This window comes from Heteronotia binoei, chromosome 1 (assembly GCF_032191835.1).
Source record: "Heteronotia binoei isolate CCM8104 ecotype False Entrance Well chromosome 1, APGP_CSIRO_Hbin_v1, whole genome shotgun sequence".
Taxonomy (NCBI): Eukaryota; Metazoa; Chordata; class Lepidosauria; order Squamata; family Gekkonidae; genus Heteronotia; species Heteronotia binoei.
Window position 1 is genome coordinate 194,041,229 of NC_083223.1, and position 24,622 is coordinate 194,065,850.

The 24,622-nt window shown below is 42.3% G+C and overlaps 1 protein-coding gene across 3 annotated transcripts in view; it reads left to right on the plus strand.

The window, feature by feature from the left end:
• The window catches only part of ENAH (ENAH actin regulator), a 204,082-nt gene that overhangs the window by 81,708 nt on the left and 97,752 nt on the right, over positions 1–24,622 (plus strand). For all 3 annotated transcript variants that reach the window (XM_060245830.1, XM_060245840.1, XM_060245850.1), the window contains exons 2-3: positions 939–1,104; positions 22,548–22,725. In XM_060245830.1, coding sequence (XP_060101813.1) covers positions 939–1,104; positions 22,548–22,725 — 344 coding nt within the window. The remainder of the gene's footprint in view (positions 1–938; positions 1,105–22,547; positions 22,726–24,622) is intronic.

The following is a 24,622-nucleotide window of genomic DNA, read 5'->3' on the forward strand; positions in this document are numbered from 1 at the left end:
ATAAGTGTGCAACTGTAAATACAATTTGTTGCATCTAGCAGAAAAGCTTGTAGAACAAGTTGGTTGTGTACGTCTCCTATGCCCTCACCTTTCATCAGGCCCCTTGTTCTTTGAGGGTCGAGAGCCTGTAAACAAAATGCAGTTTAGAATGGGGTGCTGTAGTGACAAGAAAATTGAGTAACTCCTCCTTTGGTTCCTTTGGAAGTCTCAAGGAAATGCTTTGTATGATTAACCCCCCCCCCCCTATTTCATATCAATGCACTGGACTAAATTACTGCTTATAATGCCACTTTGTGTACTTAAACAATGCTGGTTTATAGATGTCTTAAATGTATAAACACTGATTTTCTATGTAAAAACAGAAAAATGGGTAAAAGTATTTAACTTTCAAGTTGAAAACATTATGATGAAAATATATTATGACAAATTATGAATGAATATTTATAATTCTGTTAACCAGCCACTTGGATGTTTGTTTTTTCATATGTAAAAAATACGCTGTCCAGCAATTACCAGCCTTTGTTTCTTGAAGACTCTGGGAATTAGCCTCCAGTTTTCCATGAATAACTTCATACTGGATTGTGGCTCTTTTTAGGTTAACGTCCTCTCATGCACAGAGGCAGTCAAACAAATCAATTAATTTCACATTCATGCCCCCTTCTCTTCCTCTCCTATGCAGATGTAACTGAGTATTGCAAAAGGTGTATTTGCTGCATTACTAGACGTTTTGTAGTATGCTGTTAGGTAGTATAACATATTTGTGTGCAAACCAATATAATCTAATAGTTACAGCAACCAATCTTAATGAATAGTTGTTCAGGAAATACATGAAATACATTAGCCTGATTAGGCCTGTCTGTTTGCACTTGTAATTTTTACAAAGCATATTTCAATGACATTTTGCTATCCCAACTATTTGTATTTGTTCGTTTTAACAGTGAGCAGAGCATCTGCCAAGCACGAGCTGCTGTAATGGTGTATGATGATGCCAATAAGAAGTGGGTGCCAGCTGGTGGGTCCACTGGATTTAGCAGAGTTCATATATACCATCATACAGGCAACAATACATTTAGAGTTGTTGGCAGGAAGATTCAGGATCATCAGGTAAGTGAGTTCTCTAACCAGGCCAATTAAAATGATATTTCCAGTGCCATTTAACGGTTTAAAAATGTGCCATTGAGGTTTATGTTGGGAGTTAACTAAATATTCTCACCATAATGTGAACAGCATCTAATTGTATAGGAAGCAACAGGGTACCAGCTGTCTTTCTTTCATTCACAGAAAATAGGTAATGGAGAGCTGGATCAATTAGTGGTAGCAGGTGGGACAAAGTTGAATGTCATATATTGATAAACTAGTTCCTTGGTGGAGGCTTATAGTTAAACGCAAAAACAAATTCTGTTAGAAGGATTTTTAATACTGCAAGATAAACTGAGTGTCTTGTCTTAAGTCACACTAATGATATGGGTTTTTTTAATGAACTTTCTGCAAGTATCCCTGTGTGCTTAAGCAAACCAGGTCATAGCTGTCATCATAGTACTGGATTATTTGGAATTAGTATCTAGGTAAATGGATATATGTCTGAGAGGATCATGATATGTGGGATCAAAAAACTGATGTTGTGGTATAGGATGAAAGTCCGCTTGCGGAGAGGGCGGGGTATAAGTCGAACGTAATAAATAAATAATAAATAAATAAAGATAGTGGCATTATTTTGGCAATTTCATGAGTTAAGGCTTTGCACCAATTGGGAACAGTGATCACAATGCTGTTAAGGTAAGTGGGAAGTTACCCCAAAGTTCAAAGCAGTAACATTTAATTTTAAAGAGGAAGCTTTAAAAAAATGTGGGGACTAGTTAGAAGGAAGCTGAAAGTACAACTCCAATAGTCAGATCCCTAAACAATGTTTGGAAGCTATTTAAAACCACATTAATTGAAGCCCAGATAGAATGCAACCCCAGGTTAGGAAGGGTACTGCCAAATGACCCAGTCAAGGAAGCCATGAAAAGCAAAAAGTCGTCTTTTAAAAACTAGAATTGAACAGCAGAAGGGAGCACAGGGCCTGGCAAAGTAAGTTAATGATCACACAAGCAAAAATAACATTTTGAGGAGCAGAGTGCTGTACTGGCCAAAGGAAGTAGCTGAACCTTTGGATGACCAAAGAATAAAAGGATTACTGAAGGAAGATGGGGAGATGCCAAAAAAAATATATTTTTTTTCATCTACAGTCACTGTAAAAGGTATGTAGAATGTATGTAGGTAATAACCACTATTTTCAGAAAGGGAATCTGAAGAACTAAGTCAAATGGAGGTGGTATGAGATGAAGTTCTGGATCTTGTAAGGGAAGGAAATTATAAATGAATAGGTCTCCAGATCCTGATGGCAAACAACCAGGGAATCTCAGGTAGCTCAAATGTGAGATTGTTAGTCTGTTCAGCAGTATTTATATATAATGTCACTAAAATCAGCCACTGTACTGGAAGACTGCAGAGTAGCAGATGTTACACCAATTTTTAAAAAGGGTCCAGAGGGGAACCAGGAAATTTTAAGCCAGACATCTGTCCCAGTCAAATTAATAGAAAAAAGGCATGTAGAGGAGCAAAAGCTGACTTTTGCAAAGTGAAGTCCTGCCTCAGCAGCCTTTTGGTGTTTGTGAACAGACATGTAGATAATGTTAACAGTAGATATTATAAAACTGGACTTTTTAAAAGGTTTTGATAAGATACCTTATCAAAGACTTCTGAGTAATTAAGCTTACTAGCCATGGGATAGGATGGGTACTTTTATAGATTAAAATTGGTTGAACAAAAGCAAGCAGAATAGGAATAAATGGACGTTTTTTTCAAAGTGGAGGGAAGTAAGCAATGGGGGATCCTACAGTAATTGCTATTGCGGCTGGTGCTATTTAAGTTGTTTGTAAATGATCCGGAACTGAGAGTGAACAGTATAGTGGCCAAGGTTGCAGAGGACACAAAATTATTTGGGGTGGTGAAAACCAAGGTCTGACTATGAAGACCTCCAGGAAGATCTTGATAAATTGGAAGAGCAGGAGACAGTGTGACAAATGAAATTTGATGTAGGTAAGTGCAAGGTGATTTGCATCAGAACAAAAAAAAATCCCAGCTTCCAGTACATGCTAACGTGGTCTGAACTTGCTGAAACAGGGAAAGGGACCTTAGGGTTGTAGAGGATAGCTCAATGGAAATGTCAACCCAGTGCACTGCAGTGTTGAAAAAGGCAAACTCTGTTCTGCGGATTATTAGGAAAAGGATTGAAAATAATAAGCCCAGTATTATAATGCACTTGTGTAGGTCTGTGGTGCAGCTTCATTTACAGTACTGTGTGCAGTTCTGTTCACAGTGTCTCAAAAAGGCATTGCAGAGCTGGAAAAAGTATATAAGAGGGCAACCAAGAAAAGGCTGAAGAGTCTGGGAGGGGAGAACAATAGAGGTTTATGCATGGACATTTTTTCTCCATCTCCCAACCAGTGTCCTCTCTAAGCTGAGCTAACATGAGCTAGCTCACAGATTTTTAGCCTCCAGCTCACACATTTTTGTCTTAGCTCAGGAAAGATGACCCCAGAGCAAACTGATTTATGCAGTAGCTCACAACTTTAATGCCAGTAGCTCACAAAGTGGAAGTTTTGCTCACAAGACTCTGCAGCTTAGACAGAACATTGCTCCCAACGCACTAGAACTCGAGGGACAGCTGATTAATTTGATGGGCAGTAGATTTGGTATGGATAAAAGGAAACCTTTATTTAGTCAACAAGTGATTAATATGTGGAATTTGCTGCCAGAGAATGTAGTGACAGACACTGGTATAGGTAGCTTTAAAAGGGATTGGATAGATTCATAGAAGTTAGGTCTATAAGTGGCTACTAGTCATGGTTACTAAATGAAACTTTCACATTTTCCCACGATAAAGTCTATGAACTATTACAGTACAATATTTTGGAAACCATTTTTATCTGACACATTTTCATCCTGCCCTTTCGAGAAGCTCAGGGTGACATGGTTCTCCCTTTTCCCATTTTTATTGTCTTTGGGAATAAAAACCAAAGTAGATTAGGCTATGAATAATATTTAGAATGTGGTTTTAGGAATTACTTGAAATGATTGCTTAAATAATTGGATATATTGTGGAAAGAAGTTGCAAGAGATATATATTCATACAAAATAAATATAAAAGATAAAAACAGGACAGTTCAGATTGTCCACCTAGAATTGTGCTTCAGGTGAAACATGTGATGGTTAAAATATGTTGCCAAAATTGCTTTTTAAGCTATGCCAAGTTGTATGTGTTGCTTCTGCTGAGATTTTTATTACTCAATAATGAATAATTAGGTAATTTTAATTAAAGGCTTTCTGTATAGCAAGCAGATTGCAACATAATTTAAATACTTAAATATTTAAAATATCAGTTAAAATGAAATAATAAAAGAGGAAATTGCATGAGCAATATAAATCAGCAACATCAGTTGAAAAAGGCTGCTGGAACAGAGTCTTGCAGGCTTCTTGAAATATGTTCTGGACCCAGCAGGTCATAAGAAAGCCTCGCATTGTGTGGCTGCAGCTTCCTTAGGAACTGGAGTTTGGATCTAAACCTCTTTTTCCATTAATATAAAGCACTTCTGCTGATGTAATAGGATGAGCTGCAATCTCTATGAATTTCTCTTTTGACTTGCTGCTTATGCTGCATCACATCCATTCTAGAGGTGATCTTGAACCTTGGAAGTGGTTTTTCTGGGGTGCAGGTGTGCAGAAGCAATGGAGAAGTGGAAAAGATTCAAGAGAACAACTTTCCAACCCAGGGCATTTTGAATTGTAGTGCCCACTATGTGAAATTTAACTCTCTATCGAGCCTTCTTAGCTCAGCACAAATGACTTTCAGGAACCCAAAAGCATTCTTGCTGAGGTATGCTTTTGTGTACAGTTCGTTTCATTGGGTAATTGGATTGTTGTAAGTTTTTAAGAGTTTATATTAAAAGTGGGTTAAAACATAGGTCTTGCTGAATATCATTTGCAGTTTGATCATCCTTTTGCATTTTATTGGAAAAAATGCAGAAGTTTCAGAACATCAGGTTGTATTTTGCACCTCTTTGCAACTACTGGTGACATGTTCTGTTGGTACAAAGGGCATCTGGCTTCAGTGGAATGCACCTTGTGCTGACTGAACAAATTGTTACTGGCTGCACAGAGTAGTATCATAGAACCCAACAGTTGTACTGACTAGCATCTAACTGCAAACCTTTATTACAACTGATAACTAAAACCAAATAAAACTGAATCAAATTAATAAATCAGTGGGATGGGCATCTGTGGATATTCCAAAATGTCCTTTGAGTAGGATTTCCCAAGCAAATATCTTGAGTTCTATAGTATAATTATACAGGTTTTCCCGGAAAAACTTGAACTGGAAGAGTTCCTGATTCCTTCAGTAGCGTATGGTCTGATTTAGCTTGACTATTTTTATGTATTTCACTAGTAGTAAGGCCTGTTATGAAGAAAAAATACAATGGGCTCTAGAAGGAGGTTCTGGGCAAGTGCCCACCACACTTGCTGTCTTCCCACCCACCCAAATGAAGACATTAACTTCCCCCACCTCAAGGGGAGAGCCAGTTTGGTGTAATGGTTAAGTGTGTGGACTCTTATCTTGGAGAACCAGGTTTGATTCCCCACTCCTCCACTTTCACCTGCTAGCATGGCCTTGAATCAGCCATAGCTCTGGCAGAGGTTGTCCTTGAAGAACAGCTGCTGTGAGAGCCCTCTCCAGCCCCACCCACCTCACAGGGTGTCTGTTGTGGGGGAGGAAGGTAAAGGAGATTGTGAGCCACTCTGAGACTCTTCGGAGTGGAGGGCAGGATATAAATCCAATATCTTCTTCTTCATCATCATCTCTGCTATCTAGAGAGCAGTTGTAAATCTGAGTGATCTCCAGTGGTTCCCTAGGAGGAAATTGCATTTTACCTGTCTGAGGTCTCACCCCTCCACAGGCCCCACCCTCTAAAGGCCCCACCGCTTAAATATCCAGGAATTTCCTAACCTGGATTTGGAAACCCTATCTCCTTCCCTTTATTTGCCCCTCTGACTTCAGCTTTCCATCTTCTTCCCTCTCCCTGAAGCCTTTACATAGGTGGTGGTGGGGACCAAAGCAGCTTGCATCATTCTCTTCTCACAGCCCTATGAGGTGGGTTAGGCTGGAAGTCTGTGACTGATCCAAAATCCCTCAGTCAGGTTCCACAGGAAGGATCTGGGTCTGGCAGACCCCACTCTGAAGCCCTAACTCCTATGCCCTCCTCAAACTCCATCACAGAATCTCCAGGAATTTCTCACCAACCTGGAACTGGCAGCCATAGTCAGGAGTGGCTCCGAGGAGTTCTGCCTCAGAGGCCTGTAGTGAGACCTTTCAAATCAACAGTCTATCTCTGACAGACTGTTTAATAGGGAGGAGTTGTCATCTATTACATCATCTTACATCATTCTCCTCTCCTCCCCTTGATCTGAACAACAGCAACCCTGTGAGGCAGGTTAGACTGGTTTGAAATCACCCAGTCAACTTCTACAGCCCTCACCTGGAGATTGGCAACAGTGATTCTCCAGGAGGAAACGCCTCTCGCAGAGGCCTGTAGTGATATCTTGGAAATTTCCAACCAACCTGGAAAGATAACTAAAGGCCTCTTGGTGAGTGCTCCCCCAGCCTTGCGGTCATCCCACCCACCCAAGTGAAGGCATTCACTCCCCCCCTCCCCCGGACTTCCTATAACAGGCCCTGAGGAGAAGCAGTACTGAGCAGTAAGCTACCTGTCAGCAAAGAACTGTCTCCCTCAAAGGTCAGTGGCCTTCTCCTGGGGTTCTTGCCTGATGGGGCCGGTGGGGGGTGAGGGAGAGCAGAATCAGCCAATGGGATAGCAGAGACAGTATGAGCCAATCCTGTGCAGGCTACATCCAATGAATGAAAATCCTCAGAATTGCCTCCACAGTTGGGCTTTATTTATAACTGATAACAGATAATCAGAAGTACATACACACTGTTAGTATTACCATATTTATAAATAAAAGCAGATGACTGAATTTAAGGAGACTCCCTTAAAAAGAAGTCAGATGTGTCATGATCCTAGGCTTAGTGAGACCTACAGGCTCCAGGGAAGCTACAGGGCCTATATTTCCCAAGATCTCTTCCAGCCCTCTGATTGGATGGCAGAGATTTAGGAGGGAAAACTTGCCCAGTGAAGATCACATGTGTGGGACCTGGGAAGGCAGAATAAATAGGCCTAGCTGGAGAAAGAGGCTGTTCTTGTAGTTACTAGGTCTTACTCAGGAAACATCTGGGGGCTTTGGGGGTGGAGCCAGGAGACTTTGGGGCTGGAGCCTTAAATATTTTTTTAAAAATACAGCAGTGCAGTTTCCCTGAATACAGGCTTCATTTCTGCATCCTCTTTTTTTGCCTACCCTGGCAGCTACACTTCCACTAAATTAAAATGACATTTATCATACTCCCACAAGTTCCCCTGGTCAGGCTTTGGAAGCATTTCAAAGCATGGTTTTTTAAAGAAGAAGAAGAAGACGACTGCAGATTTATACCCTGCCCTCCTCTCTGAATCAGAGACTCAGAGCGGCTTACAATCTCCTATATCTTCTTCCCTCACAACAGACACCCTGTGAGGTGGGTGAGGCTGAGAGAGCTCTCACAGCAGCTGCCCTTTCAAGGACAATCTCTGCCAGAGCTATGGCTGACCTGAGGCCATTCCAGCAGCTGCAGATGGAGGAGTGGGGAATCAAACCCAGATCTCCCAGATAAGAGTCCGCCCACTTAACCACTACACCAAACTGGCTCTGGCACACTTAACCACTACACCAAAGGGGCATGCACACACAAAGCAGCCAGAATGAACAGTTTGGTTTCCAAGTCTCCTATCTTGTTTTTCTTGTCTTAATTTTAAAACCTTTTACATTTGCCTCCTTTGTCCTTTGTCCTTTTCCCTTCTTTCTCCTTTGGAGATCGACGCTGAGTGTTCCTGCCCTTTTCCTCTCAGCCTGATGGTAGCAGCAGAGCATTCAGCGTTTTTCCTTCTGATGAGGAGCCTGATGTGCACACTGCAGCAAGGGTTGCCACTTATTTTAACTTTGGAGCTGACTTGCTTTTGCAGCTTGATTGTGCCATCCACTCTGAAGAAGAGCAAGCAACCGCAGCAGAATGGCTTGCTAAGAAGCATCACTTGCTAGAATGTTCCATGGTCCACCAAGGCAGCCTGGAAAGCCCCCCCCCCCCCGAAAGAGGGCAAGGTAGCAGCAGAGCATTCAGCGTTTTTCCTTCTGATGAGGAGCCTGATGTGCACACTGCAGCAAGGGTTGCCACTTATTTTAACTTTGGAGCTGACTTGCTTTTGCAGCTTGATTGTGCCATCCACTCTGAAGAAGAGCAAGCAACGGCAGCAGAATGGCTTGCTAAGAAGCATCACTTGCTAGAATGTTCCATGGTCCACCAAGGCAGCCTGAAAAGCCCCCCCAACCCCGGAAAGAGGGCAAGGTTTCCTTCTAGGGAACATGTCTACTGGGGACAGAGAAGGGGGGAGTTCCTCTCTGATGTAGAAGAGGAAGAAGTCAAAGTACCTGAGCAATCTAGTCAATTTTTCAAGGTTGGGGATTATCAGTTTTTTATTAACAAAATCTATTGCATCCTTAGAGATCCAGGACCCTTCTCCTGATACTGAAGCCAAGGTGTTTGGGAGCAAGACTAAATCCAAAGGAAACTCTTGAGTTTCCCCCCCGCCCCCCCCAATAAGGTGGATGAGAAGGTTTTTTCTTTCCTAGAGTATTTTGAGCATCAGTTAATGGTGGAATGGGACAAACCAGCTTTAAACAGTTTCCCCATTCTGTTAAGAAGCTTTATGTGTTGCCTGATTATACCAATAAGTTGTTGCAGTTTTCTCCAGTGGATGGTCCAGTGGCGACGCTGCAGTCCACGGGTTTGCACTCAATACTCTTTGTCTAGGTTTCAGAATGATACCAAGAAGACCTACTGTGAGGCTTCCAAGAGAGGATACTTTGGTTCAAAGTTTAACAACCACAACTTCAACATGCTGCCAAGCCCAAACAAGCATGACTACACTTCTTCCAGCAGGGCTTCATCTCTCTCATTTCTTCTGACCTGGGAAGCATCTCAAACAGATTCCTGGGCTCAGGATGTGTTATCTTGAGGCTACTCAATCGAATTTCGCAATCTCCCTCCAGAGAGATTTATTCAGACCACAGCTCCCAGGAACACCATCAAGAAATTTATCACCAACCAGGCAGTTCAACACCTGGTAGACATCTGTGCCATCAAACCAGTTTCCCTGTGTGCGCAGGGTCATGAAATATACTCCATCCTCTTCTTGGTTCCCAAGAAAAATGGTGATTGGAGAGCCATTCTAGAGGCGCTTTCACAGGGAGACCAAGGTTCAAAATATTTGAGACAACAATCTCAGTAATTAAGATTGTCACTTGCCAGACTTATGGGTGTCCTGCATTGAAACAGTGCAGTGGGCACACCTTCACTCCAGATATCTACAGCATCTCCTCCATCCTTATCAGATTCCAATCACAGAAATGACAGAACTAAATCTCCATGTCCTGCAGCTGTCTTCTGTGGGGGACAAGGGTGGACTACCTTCATCAGGGCAAGGTATTCTATATATCATCACTCAAAGAACAGAATCTTCCCATCAGTGTGTTGGAACTCAGGGCCATTCACTTGGCCTTGATTCACTTCAGCTCTTGCCTCTCCCACCAGCATGAGTTTGTCTGCAGGGACAGTGTTTCTGTGAAGGCATACCTACACAAGCAAGGAGGTTCCTAGTCACCTCAGCTACACTGGGAGGCGTTGAAGATCCTACCTTGGGCAGAGAAAAATGTCAGTTCTATCTTAGCAGAACATATCAGGCAGGTGAACAGTATACAGGAGGACTGGCTCAGCAGAAAAAACATCTGCAAAGGGGAATGGTCTCTGCACCCAAGACTGTTCCGTCTCATTTGCTAGCATATGGGGCGCCCCCTAATGGATCTCTTTGCTTCTTTGAACCATCAGATTCCTCAGTTTTTCATGAGATACTAACATCCAGAAGTGAAAGCGACAGATGCCCTGATGTATCCTTGGCCCTGGGTTCTTATCTGCTCCTTCCCCCTGGTTCCACTCATTCCAAAGACCATTTAGAGTGAGATAATAGAATGCGGAAGTCATTTTGATTGCCCCCCTCTGGGCATGACACCCTAGTTTCTTGGTGCTGAAGGAACAGACAGTTCAACCTCCACTGTCTCTTCCAGCATCATTGGACATACTTCTTCAAGGACCAGTTTGGCATCCCTATCTGGACTGGCTGTGTTTGACTGCTTGGAGGCTGAGTGGCAGCATCTTCCCCAGTTAGGATTCTTGACTGTGATGATGATCACCATATTGTCATCTAGGAGACAATCTACTATTAATATCTACAACATAACCTGCAAGGCTTTTGTCCGGTGGTGTAGAAGAAGGAAGATGGATCCTTTGGTAGCTTCTGTTTTATATTTTCTGCAGGATGGGTTGATTTCAGGCTTGAGTTTCACTCCATGTAGACAGACAGCTGCTCTTTCTACTGTAATTCCTCTCTTCGGTGATTACAGATTGACCAAGCCTCTGCATATCCAATTCTACCTACAAGGCACAACTCTCAAAGCTCCACCTCAGAGTCATCATTTTCCTACTTGGAAACTACATATAGTCTTGTCCTCTCTCATAAAGTCTCAAAGGGAAGTTGGATTGAAGTGGTTGCACATGAAGGTTCTTTTTCTGGTGGCAGTGACCTCTGCTTGCTGGGTCTCTGAGCTTGGCACTCTGTCAATAAAATCTAATCTTTGCATTTTCACAAGAATAAAGTAGGGTTTAGGACAGATCTCACCTTCCTCCCAAAAGCATCTTTTTACCTTTCATCGCATGCTGGAAATTTATTTTCTACCTTTCTGTCCACATTCTGAGAATCCCATGGAGTTTGTTTAGCACACCTTGGACATCCAAAGGGCTTTAAATCTACACTTCAAGGACTGAGCCTATCAAAAAGACAGACTGCCTATTTGTCAACATCTCCCCCCCAGCCAAGGCTTCCATCAGTTCCATGCTCAAGTCATCCCTCACAAAAGCTTGTAAAGCTATGGGGATGGAAGTTCCAAAAGGAATCGCAGTTCACTCTCTGTGTAGTGCTTCTACCAATGCTGCTTTTTTCAACCATGTCTTTGTAGATTACTTCTGTAGGACGGGTACGTAGTTGTCTGTTTCTGCATTCATTCGACATTACAAGTTAAACACCGTGGCATCAGCTGATGCAGCATTTGGAGGAAAAATTCCAGAGCACATTGTTATTTCAGCTGACAACAACGACCCACCCCTTTAAGAAGCACTCTGCTCTGGGAGGTCCCATGGAAATGTCCTCCACCTCAGAGGGAGAATGGCCCATTGGAACTTACTGTGAAGGGTCCTTCTCCTCTGAGGTCAGGAGAGCATCTTGGTCCTCCCTTCATTGTCTCTTTTCTTTATTTTGTTCTTATCAGGTGCTAGTCTCATCTCTCCTGTTATCCTTCAATGACTGTTGTTTAAGTTCAGTATGATGTTCACATTCATGTTAGTCTGTTTTGTCAGAGTTAGATCAGAGAGTTACTTTTCAGCCTACTGCTTTAGGAGTCCCAAAACTGAAGGGGCAGATTATTCGGAAGGCACCAAAAGAAAGGAGACAAAAGTTCCTGCCTCTCTAAAGGAATGTTGGGAATAACCCATGGAGATGTCCTCCTGACCTCAGAGGAGAAGACCCTTTCATGGTAAGTTCCAATGGGCTGTTCTCTCTGGAGGGGCAGAAGACAGAGGATGCTCTCTGGAAAGGCTGCAGCAGGAGGGTTCCCTCACTCAAGGAGGGTGAGTTTTTTGGCATTAAAGGAAGGGAACTACAGCTAGTTGTGTTAGGGCTGTTATTTTTGTTTATACCATTTTTACTTTTCACTGTGGCATTAATAATTAAAATCAGTTGTTTCGAGCACTTATAATAAATTCTTTATTATTGTATTGCCTGGATCCTCATATCTCTTCTATCATGGATAGAAGGCATTAAGAAGGAATACAGGGGTCAGGTGGGTGCTCTAGGCCATCCCAGACTCTTACTAGGGTGGTGGCAGCCAGGAGAAGGACCTCCCTGGTTCCCTGCTATGTGACACAATGGTATAATATAAGCAACGTCCTAATCAATGTGTACAACAAACATAGAAAACTACTTCATCTATTTTGTCACTGTCACTCCTCATTCTCAGCTTCTTCAAACTCCATCCATGGAGCTGTAAATACTGCATTTCTTAAAGCCTCTAAGGATAGATTCAGGAATTATCTGATCTTCTTTGTGGTCCCTGTGCAGTCCCACACTTGGTTCTGAGCCCTGATCGAATCCGGCCTTGGAGACTCCCATAGCAGCGTTAGTGGGGTTTTTCGGCAGGCTTTCTCCCAGTTCTGGGGAGCAGGCGGCTACTGAGCATGCCTAGAACTGGGGGGAAAGCTTCATCCCCACTCAGTTTCTTCTGTACTGCTGCCCTGTCTGGATCTCGTTGCGATTCCTCCCTACTTACCTCAGCGTTTCTTTGATGTCTTCTCCTTCAGCTTTTCAAATTTCTACAACTTTCTTTGGATTTCCTCTTCGTTGTTGTCTATCTTTTTAAAAAATGGACCCTTCATTGAATGACATTCTTTCTTTCCTTCCCCCCTCCCCCAACAAGTCTTCAAAATCTCCTGGTGCATCTTCTTCAGGATCTTCAGTTTCTGATTCTGAATAAGAAGACCCATTACTGCCTGATCCTAATCTGGATCTGACACCTCCAGGTGCACTATCACCTTCTGAAGGAGTGAGGGCCTACCTTGAATTAATTAACAGAACGTCTGATGCTCTAAATATCCCTATCAACATGGACACACCAGAAGTTACAGACCGCATATACCAACTTGTCCAGTCTGAATTAACGCCTTCTACATTACTGCCCATGCTGCTGGTTCATCTGGCAACTTTACATGAAGCTTGGGATAAACCTGCCTCTATTCTGCATACACCTCACTGATTGGAGTCACTCTATGGGGTGCAACCATCTGAAGCAAAATTTCTGTTAGCCCATCCAGCTCCAAATTCCATGATTGTGCAATCTGCTTCAAAATCCAAACTGTCACATCATCCAGCTCCTCCTGATCAGTAGGGTCGCAAACTTGACACTCTAGGAAGAAAACTTTATTCTACTGTTGTTGCCTTAACAAAGTTTCACAACTATCTGGCATATTTTGCTGCTTATTCATTTAATTTAGCAAACCATTCCACTCCCTTAATCGCTCAACTTCCTGATGCTGCGCAACAACAAGCAACAACTTCCCAATTCTGCACAACAACAACAGTAGTTCAGAAACTGTCCCGGTTGTCCAGACAACAAATAAATTTACTCAAACATGCCTTCTAGAGTCATGGCCACCTCCGTTGCCTTGTGCCGACATGCCTGGCTTCGTACCACCGCCCTTCAGCAGGATTAGATTGTGAAGATTGAGGACTTACCCTTTGATGGGGAAGGGTTATTCCACTCTACCACTGACCAGGTTCTTTCTTCAGTTGGCGGCAGCCATAAGAAAGCAAAGTGTCTGGGGGTTAACACTCCAACCTCTACTAGGCCTTACAAACCTCGCCAGTGGTCACCCTCTAGCCAGTGCAAACCCTATGTTCCATGTGCTACTGACTCCTGGAAATGGAAGCCTTCTTATCCTTCATCAAAATCTTCCTACAGTTCAGAACCTAAAATGCAGCAATCAAAACGTCCTTCCTCTTAATCAAAGCCGTCCCTTCGTCTTCCCTATACTTCTGGAACTACTTCTGCAACCAACTCTCTCTCCTACCCTAGGAACCAAACTCTCCCCCTTTGAACATCAGTGGGAATCCATAACAACGGATGTCTGGGTCCTTACCATCATCAGTTTGCGGTATGCCACCGAATTCAACACTGTGCCTCGGCAGCACCACTTCCTACTGACTCCAACATCCCCTGTCCTCGAAGAAGTGCGTGCATTATTATCCAAAGGGGCAATAGAACCTGTTCCTGTTCAACAGCGTGGCTATGGGTTTTACTCTTGTTATTTTATTGTCCCAAAGAGGGATGGGGGAAACATCCCAATATGGATCTTCGGGGCATAAATTGTTATATCAAATGCAGAAAGTTCCGGATGATCACCCTGCCCACAATTCTGCAATTGCTACAGAAAGACTCATGGCTAGCATCCCTAGACCTGCAAGATGCATACTTTCATGTAATCATTCACTCACATCACCCACGCTGCCTCTGCTTCACTGTGGGCTCAAGCCACTACCAGTACCGAGCCCTGCCCTTCGGACTCTCCACAATTCCAAGAGTTTTCACAAAGTGCATGGCAGTAGTAGCAGCGGCTCTTTATCAAGCTTCTGTCCAAGTCTTTCTGTACATCGATGAATGGCTGATTGTATCCCCTTCAAAAGCTCAGCTTGCAAAAGACATCACAACAACACTGCGTCTTCTGACTGCCTTGGGACTTTCAGTCAATATAGCAAAATTGCATCTTTCCCCCTCTTAGTCTCTTCAATTTATAGGTGCAGTGATAAACACCTCTGCGTGCAGGGCCTACCCCCTGACAGAGCGGAGACCATTCGAGACATGGTAACCACTTTCCTAAACAATCCCAAACAAACGGTGCATTCCATCCAGCGTCTTTTAGACCTTAAAACTGCAACCATCTCAGTGGTTCCTTCCTCTCGCCTCAACATGAGACGGTTACAAATCTGGTTTCTTCGTCATTTCAGCCCTCAGGAGGACCTGCAAACCATATGTCTTTCCCTTCCTCCATCAGTACTTCGTTCCCTATGCTGGTGACTCAACACTGACCATCTTCTAGCCGGAATGCCCTTTCAGTTTCTTCCTCCATCCAAGCTTCTGACCGTGGACACTTCGCTTTCAGGTTGGGGGGCCCACTGCAATACTCTTCAAGCTCATGGAGTGTGGTCGGCTTCCGAGAATCACCTTCATATTAACTGCCTAGAGATGTTAGCAGTTCATCGGGACCTCAATTCCTTCATCCTCCACCTTGCACATCGGCATGTCCAGGTTGCATCGGTCAATATAGCCACAGTATACTACATCAACAAGCAAGGTGGTGCAGCTTTCAACAAATCATGCAACCATGCTCTGAATTCATGGAGATGGTGCATCAAACATGATATCTTTCTGACGGCCATCCATCTGCCTGGCTCCAACAACACCCAAGTGGACATGCTCAGCAGGACCTGACCGAGCGACCACGAATAGTCCTTGAATCCGGTCTATCTGGAACTCATCTTTCACATTTGGAGGCAACCTCAAATCGATGCCGTCACAACGCCAGCCAACACGGAATGTCAAATTTTCTTTAGCAGGGGAACACTGAACCACGGGACATTAGGCGACACCTTTTTCCGCCACTGGTTGGGAACAATTTACTACATGTTTTTCCCCTTTCCTCTAATAACACGGACAATCCAGAAAATTGGAGTAGATCAGCCTTCTTGCATCCTTGTGACTCCGTGGTGGCCACACCAGCCTTGGTTTGCCACACTTCTTCAACTATCTCAAGGTTCATACAGACATCTCCCATTAAAAATCGATGTCCTGACCCAACAGGAAGGGGCAGTGGTTCACCATAATTCAAGTCTCTTCCGCTTGTTTGGAGAATCAAGCCTTAGACTTTCCACCTGCTGTTCAGAGTGTGCTTCTTCAATCCAGAAAGCTCTCTACACTCCGTACCTACAAATCAAAATGGAAACATTGCCCCATTTATGCAACTGAGAATTCCCTAAACCCATTTACAGCTCCTTTACCAGTTATTCTGTCTTATCTTGTTTCCTTATTGGAGTTGGGCCTCAGCACAGCATCTTTAAAAGTACATCTATCTTCTATTTCACCCTTTCATGCAATGATGGACTCTAACACCGTCTTCTCTCACCTGATGTCCAGAGCTTTCCTAAAAGGAATGGTGAACCTGAAACTTCCAATCAAACTCTTCGTTCCATCGTTGGACTCTTCGTTGGAGTCTTTCTTTAGTGCTCTCTCAATAAACTTTTAAGCCTCTATTAGCCTTCATTTGCTCTCCTGGAAAACGGCATTCTTAGTCGCCATAACATCAGCTAAAAGGGTCAGTGACATCTGCGTTTCGTTCTGACCCTCCCTTCACAGTCTTTCATAAAGACAAAGTTGTCCTCCGACCAAACCCTGCTTTCTTACCCAAAGTTGCCTCACCTTTTCATCTTTCACAACCAACTGTATTGCCTACCTTCTACCCTATGCAACAAACCATGCATACCCTGGATGTACATCGTGCGCTAGTCTATTATTTGGCTAGGACGTGCCCTTTTCACAAAGACCAAAGACTTTTCATTGCCTATGGAAAACGCTATTGTGGCACAAGGATAACATCTCAACATTTAGATAAAAATGTGGAGCAGAGGTCCATCAGTGGCTATTAGCCACAGTGTGTGTATATATATATGTGTGTGTGTGTGTATATAAATTTTTGGCCACTGTGTGATACAGAGTGTTGGACTGGATGGGCTATTGGCCTGATCCAACATGGCTTTTCTTATGTTCTTATTTCTCTAAATGGGTTACCTCGACCATTAAACTCTGTTATGAACTTGCTAATGAGCCCTTACCTGAAATGCTCTGAGCCCATTCCACTAGGGTGGTTGCCATTTCTACTGCCTTCTGTCACGGGGTCTCTTTAGAAGACAAATATTCTGTTGTCACCTGGTCTTCTGCTTCGACTTTTACGATGCATTATGCTCTAGATGTTCGAGCGCAAAGAGATGCATCCTTCGGTTGAGCGGTCCTCCACTCTTTTCTCCAGTGAGGCTCCATCCTGTGTTTCCAGATATTCCTGTGGAGTTTAAATTGATTGTTGTTTATATTTACTGTAACTGCTTAGTTTCAGGTCTGCTACTTACCTGCCAGCAGCTTGCTAATCACCCAAGTGTGGGACTACACAGGGACCACAAAGAAGATAAACAGGTTGTTTACCTGTAACTGATGATCTTTGAGTGGTCACCTGTGCAGTCACACATGACCCGCCCAGCCTTCCCAACTGCTGGCTTTCCTGTGTTACTTACTTGTTGCTGGACTGCTGGTGGTGACTGGAAGAAACTGAGTGGGGGTGGAGCTCTTTTCCCAGTTCTAGGCATGCTCAGTAGCTGCCTGCTCCCCAGAACTGAGAGAAAACTCACAAAAAAACCGCTGATGCTGCTGTGGGGGTTTCCGAGGCTGGATTTGAGCAGGGCTCAGAACCCAAGTGTGTGACTGTGCAGGTGACCACTCAAAGATCATCAGATACAGGTAAGCAATCTGCTTATCCCATGTCACTTTAATCTATTGACAAAGCAGTGTCACACTAGGTTCTCTATTTTCCCCATGGAGGTTAGAGCATGACCTGCCAAGAGCCATTCTGTGCATAAATAATTCAAATAGTCTTTAAATGGTTCACCACAGTATCAAGCATCTGAAGCTGCAATGTAATTTCTTGTGATGACCACAAGAGTATTCATTTTATGGATTGTATGTATAATTTATGACGTTAGATGACCCCTAAATGTATATAGGACAAGCATTCGCTTTTTCTTAACATCACCTATTCTAAAGAATATTTAGCCAATCTTTCATTAGCACTGTAGATATCCAACCTTTGTTGTGACACCTAACAATTACTCCAGTAGGCAACTGTTCCTTTGGCATTATCTTGTACTTTAAAATCACAAATGGCAGCAATGCACATTTTTTTCATTTCTTGAAAATGTTGAGAATGGATTTTGTGCTTTTTTCCTTCTATGGCAGGGGTGTCAAACTCATATGAGGGCCGAATCAAACATAAATGAGACCTTGTTGGACCAGGCCATATTGGGCTGGACCATGTAGGACTGGGTCATGTGTATACCTATTTAAGATTAGGTAGCAGAGACAAAAACTTTTTAAAGAACACAGACAAACACAATTAAAGATGGTTTTTTAAAACTTAAAAACATGCTGAAAACATTAGCTCTCATTAATCTTAAAGGTGCTTTCTTTGAATTTCTCCCATGGGATCCAGGGAACTGGACAAAGGAGGCTCTGGCGCTTTCCTTCCTTCCCCAGGGGGTGAGGAGGGGGAGGGACCTCAGCCAGTAGAAGGAAGAGAAGCTTGGCTTAGTAGCTCTGCTGTGCAATTGAGAGAGTCTAGCAAAGCAAGCTATCCCTACTCCCCTTCCTCCCCAAGGGAGGAGCCTCAGCCATTGGAGAAAACAGAAGTTTTGCGCTGTGGTTTCTGTGCGATTTAGCAAGTATTGCAAAGCAAGCTGTTTTGCAGAAGGAAGCAGATGAGAGCCAGCTGCTCAAGGGCCTGATAGGAGCACTCGAGGGGCCTGATTCAGCCCCTGGGCTGTATGTTTGACACCCCTGTTCTATGGTATAATTTGATGACATGCCCAAGTACACTGGTGTCTTATCTGCATTATCCATTTCAGACAAACGATAATTGTGATCTTTACATAATTGGATTCAGTCACATACTTCTGGAATGCTGTGAGTTTCACTTGAGTGCAGTATGAGTGAGTTTCACATGAGTGTAGATAGCAACTACACTACATATGAGTGTAGTATGTTGGTATATATTGATAAAACGAAGTCTTTTTCCATAGGCAAAATCTATTATGATACATCATTCCTATACATCAGTCATTACTGGCCTTGATTTCTAATTGTGGAATGTGTTGAACTCATGCTGTTTGATGATAATTCAATATAATCACTTCACACATCACTGGTCATAGTACACTCAATTTCTACAGTTTGTTCTTCAGCTTAATGAAAACATCCTTTTTTGCATGCGCAGAAAGATTTTTATGTCATGTTAGCACATAAAAGTAGACTCTAGTCCTCAGCCTGCATGACCTATCTGGCACCCTCTCTTTGTCTTCATGTCTTCTGGAGCCAGCCAGAATGCACACTGGCAGAGAAAGCAGCACCTCCCTGGTGGTCTGATTGTGCAGGCTGTTTGCATTGTGAGGGATCTGTCTGACCAGTGGGCTTTCTTCCTCCACACATTCTGCAGCCAGAAGTCACATGGGCAGGCAGAGAAAGTGCTGCTTCCCTGTCAACTTGGTTGTGTGGGTGCCCTTGCACTCCAAGGAATCCAGGTGGCAAGTGAGCTCTCTTCCTCTGTACTTTCTGGAGCTTGCCACGATCTGCACAGGCAGGCAGAGATAGCAACATCAACACTGTCTGTTGGGTCCCTCAGAGAAAGAGATCCTACTCACTTGCTGAGTCCATGGAGTGCAAGCAAGCCCATACAACCAAACTGACAGAGAGGCACCACTCTGCCTGTCTTCCTGCAAACAGATTCCACTTACCAACTGGGTCACTTGGAGTGCAACCCCTGCTTTTCCCTGCAGACAGTTGGGAGGCACTCCTCTCCTGGCTGTGCAATTATTGCAGCATGGAGAGACAGGGAGGGTTTGAATCAGCTGGGTTGTGGTGCTTGAAATTGTGAGACCTACCAGAAGGAGGCAAGTTTGGCTGCAACAGAGTGTTGGCCCACTAATTGGAAAGCTCTCAGGCACGGCAGATCCTCCACAACTCAGTGGAGCTTGCCGTATACCTAAATTGAAAAGAACCACTCCCCCCATTTTTTGGTAATATTTTTATTTTGATTTACAATATAATAACAGATTCATTCATTCCACTCATTCATTCATTCTGCTTAATGAATTACTTCATCCTGGCTGGTGCTGGGCTCTAGGCAATGGGGTGGAGAAGAGAGGTGCCAGCATGGCACCCATCCCTGTCCTCATGGAAAAGCTTGATGGAACATCTCTGCCTTCCAGGCCCTGCGAAACTGTAAGAGATCTTGCAGGGCCCTGGTGTCTTCTGGCAGAGCGTTCTACAAGGTCGGGGTCAGAATTGCAAATGTCACATGCCCTCATCGAGGACAGCCAGACCTCTTTAGGGCTGGGGATCACCAGCAGATTCTGACCAGTAGAGCATGGAGCCTTTCCAGGGACATAACGGAGGAGGGGATCCCATAGATATGTCAAGGCCAGACCGCTCAAGGCATTGAAGGTCAAAACCTTGAATCTGACTCAGTAGCTGGAAGCCAATGTAGCTAACACAGCACAGGTTGAATGTGTGCAGTCCGTGGTTCCTGTCAGGACTCACACCGCTGCATTCTGGACCTGTTGGAGCTTCCAGGTCAGAGTCAAGGGTAAGCCAGCATAGAGTGAGAGCAAGTTGCAGTAGTCTAATCTGGACACCTAACAATTGCAATCATAAAAATGGCAGGGTATTGATATAGAACCAATGACTGAAGGATACAAATATTTTTTATTTTATTTATTTTATCAGATTTATACCCCTAATGGGCTCAGGGCGGCTAACAGTTAAAAACAACATAGAATACTAAAAAAAAATACAATAAAATCAATTCTACACATTTTAACCATAAAATCCAAGATGCATGTTGGTGTTTCTCAACATCTATATTTGCCCAGTGGAACTGTCAGTGCTGTGGGACATTTGCTACCTTTCCTTAACTATTGAAGGCAAGCTTAAACAGTTTGGTCTTACAGGCCTGGTGGAACTGTGGCAGGTCCCACAGGGCCCTGGTGTTTTTGGGGAGGGCATTCCACGGAGCGGGGGCTATTGTTGAGAATGCTCTGGCTCTAGTGGTGGACAATTGAACTTCTTTTAGTGGTGGACCATTGAACATGTTATTGTAAAATAAAATGTACAGTTACATATAAAGTCTGCTAGTTATTGGTTTGGAAAATTATAAAATTGTAGTTTGTCCTCGGCATTACAAGAGAAAGTAGTTAAAATAAAAGAAAAAATAAGATTCAAACAAATTTGCTCTCTATACTTGCTGGAAGAAACATTTTTCTTTTTAAAAAAACTCAAATTCAAATAAGTATAATTGTCTTCGCTAATAACCAAGTCAGGTTATCTAAATCAGAGATAAATGTAATATAAGAAAACCAGACTGAACCAAAATTGGATGTATAGGAACCTTCTTCCAACTCATGGATATTAGATGTTATTTTGGCCATCATACAAAATTCAGCAGCTTTTTTTAAACCATTCCATAATTGAAGGTATATGAGCAGTTTTCCACAACCTTACTAGTACACATTCTGCTGTGGAACATAGAATTGCTATTAATTCCCTCTGAATTGGTGGAGTTTCTGGGATATCCCAAAAATTTAATAATACTGTTAGCCAAGAAAAGTCCGGTATAGGACGTTATATATTTGTTCTTGAATCTTTCATCAGAATTCTTCTACAAATTTACATGACTTCTAATAATGATAGTGCCAGTTGCGCCATAATTTTTTCTAACAATGGAGGAGTATTGTTGAATGCATATAATTTAACTTTTGTAGTATTAGATACCACCATGTTAAGCATTTATATGATTGAGTACAAATACTTACTGCTTTTGATTTTAAAATGTGAGAGCTCCATGTATTTCACTTCCCCCTTTATAAAACAAAGCATGTTTTTAAAATCATCTTGCTTTCAAGTAAATATTGTAAGTTTAAAAAGTAAAATATTTGATTACAAAAATTAATTGAATTGTGGTTTAAATGCTATACTGAAACGAATTCAAACATTTATGTGGAAATTATGTTGTTGAAATAATGCTTTTAAGAAATGTAAAAGCATTGTAATGTACCCCCCTTATATTGTTTAAACTTAAAAACAAAATCAAGGGCACTAAAAACTGTTGAGACACTCAACATACCCAGAGAACTGTATATTATATGCAGGAGTGGCCCAACGCCCCATGTGTCCTAGGCAGACTGGCTGCCTAGTGCCCTCCCAAGCACCCCCGTGCTTCCCCCCCACCGCAGCTCCATACCTCCCCCCCCCCCGTTGCACCTCCTCCTTCTCCCTCCCTTTGGACTCTTCCCCACCCCATGTCAATTTCAATGCCAGAACCGGCTCTAGCGCTGCGTTCTGGCTATCTAAAGGCCCCCCCCCCAGGCCGATCACTCAATTGCGGGTAAAACTGAAGCAGTAGAACAAAGCAGGAGTCAAGTTGCACCTTTAAGACCAACCAATTTTTATTCAGAATATAAGCTTTCATGTGCTCCCTTAAGCACACTTCATCAGACGAGGGGATCAGGTATATTTGTGATTGTATCCCCCTGCCCTCAGTTTAGAAATCAGTAGACATACATCTGGTCTCTCACACAGTTCCTAGGATACATCCTACAGAAAATGTTTATTACAACTTTGAAATTGCCAAGTATTGTTATTGGGCAGTGGCATCCATTCACTGTTAATTTTACTAGGTAATCTTTAGAATTAGGAAGTTTTTCCATGGCAAATTTTCTGTCCCACATCTGTGCTATAGAAACAGGAGGGAGGTATAAGATGGTTAAATATACGGACACAGAAGTAATTAGGCAGACAATTAGTCAATAACAGTACTTTCATTATTTGTTTAGGTGGTAATAAATTGTGCCATTCCGAAAGGACTGAAGTACAATCAAGCAACACAGACTTTCCATCAGTGGCGAGATGCTAGACAAGTGTATGGTCTGAACTTTGGCAGCAAAGAAGATGCCAATGTTTTTGCAAGTGCCATGATGCATGCCTTAGAAGTGTTAAATTCACAAGAATCTGGTAAGACAGCTCCAAACTTTCAAATCGTAAATGGTTTAAATTTTGATATATTTTAAAGGTTCAGATTTAGTTAGAAGTAATCTGTATTAACACTCAAAACCATTTGATTGTCTGAAAGAAGTGCATTGCGCCAGAAGTATGTTTCTTACCTGCATTATAGAAATATGCATTAAAAGCAAGATAATTCTGCTTTGATGCCATATATGGTGAAGAGTTAATGCAGTCAGTCCATTAGATGGAGCAGAATTAGCTTTATGCATAAAGTAGAATGAATAATTGATCATATTTGGGAAAAGACTGCAACAAGAACTCAGACAGCATTTGCAGAATTTGTTGCTGTTTAGGTATCAAGTGGAATGAAATAGAAATCTTCTCAAAATAATTTTCAAGAATACATAGATGAAATTGCGATATGGATTTACAAACTCATTGGGAAGACTTTTCATCAAGATAATGGTAGTTTACCAGTATTCTGTAAGCTGTCATTTCCACAGTAGTTGGATGTTGTGCTGCATGGGTTGCCAGAAGCAGAAAAATACCTCCATTTTAGCTAGTAAGTTAGTCTTGCTTTGTTCTCTGTATGCTTTTGATCAGTTGGTCTGTGAGCATCAATAAATGATGATGATGATAGTTTGTTCTGTTGTGGTTGAAAAGCTTAAGGAAGGTGCTTTGACTACTTAGAATTTTGTGTATTTCATTCTGCTTCTACTTGTCTGTAATATTTATTGAAGCATAAGCTTCTGGGGGCAAGCCTATGGAAGCTTATGTTACAACCAGCATGTCAACGTTACAACAAGCTTGTTAAAGTTCTATATTTTGCATGGGGGTTTTGCACTGCCACAGACTAATGCCTGCCCTTCTAGAATTTTTTCTTGTTGAGAATCTGATTTTAAAATGGATTTAACTTCTGATATCTTTATTGCTATTGTTAAAAGTGCTTTTCTTTATAATCCTATTCTTTATAACAGCTGGTAGAAATTTGATTTTGAGAATTATTTGACTTTTTTAACTGCAGTAGTTGCTTGATACTATTAATACTTCCTTTACTCCAGATTAGTATGCCAAATTAGTGTTACTTTAAAAGCAGCATTGAGATGAAAGTAAATTAAACCAAACTACAGTTCTGTCTAGTTTGATTTGCAGGGACATTGTGTTCAGTTCTAGAGGAGAATATAATTTATATGTTCTTGAATGAGCTGTAACTTCCTGTGCAGTTCTGGAAACATTACACTAACTTTATTTTTCATAATTCTTCACAGTTTAGGTTTTTAGATTAATATGACTGCTGTTCTACATTCATTTATTTAGGACTGCGTCCCATTGAACATATTCTATGTTATATCGGAATAAACCTGCATAAAATAGTAGCTATTCAAATTATTTATAAACCCAATAGTATGGTAGTGTAATTTATACACACATACACACGTGTGTGTGTGTGTGAGAGAGAGGGAGATAAAAGTTTCTGACAAAATGTGCCATGAAGTACAGATGAACACAGAATAGGATGGGTGGTTGTGATAGAAAAAAATCTAAAATAAAATGTTAAATACAGTATTCAGCAGTGATTTCTGTGTTAAAAAAAGTTGTATACCTAGGTAGTTTATTTAATGAAAGTTTAAAAGTAGTTGACGTACTGATTCAGATATAAACTGCCCAATAGCTTAATCATAGTTAAGGGACTGGAATTGCACACTGTTGTGGTATAGTAGTTAGTGTTGCAGTATTATCTGGGAAACTAAGATTCAAATACTCACTGAGCCATGAAGCTTCCTGTGTGATGTTGGGCCAGTCAAACACTCCCTCAGCCTAACCTACGTCACATTGTGGTTGTTGGGATAAAATACAGGAAGGAAGAATGAGGATGTAATTCCCCAGAAAAAAGCGGGGTATAAAT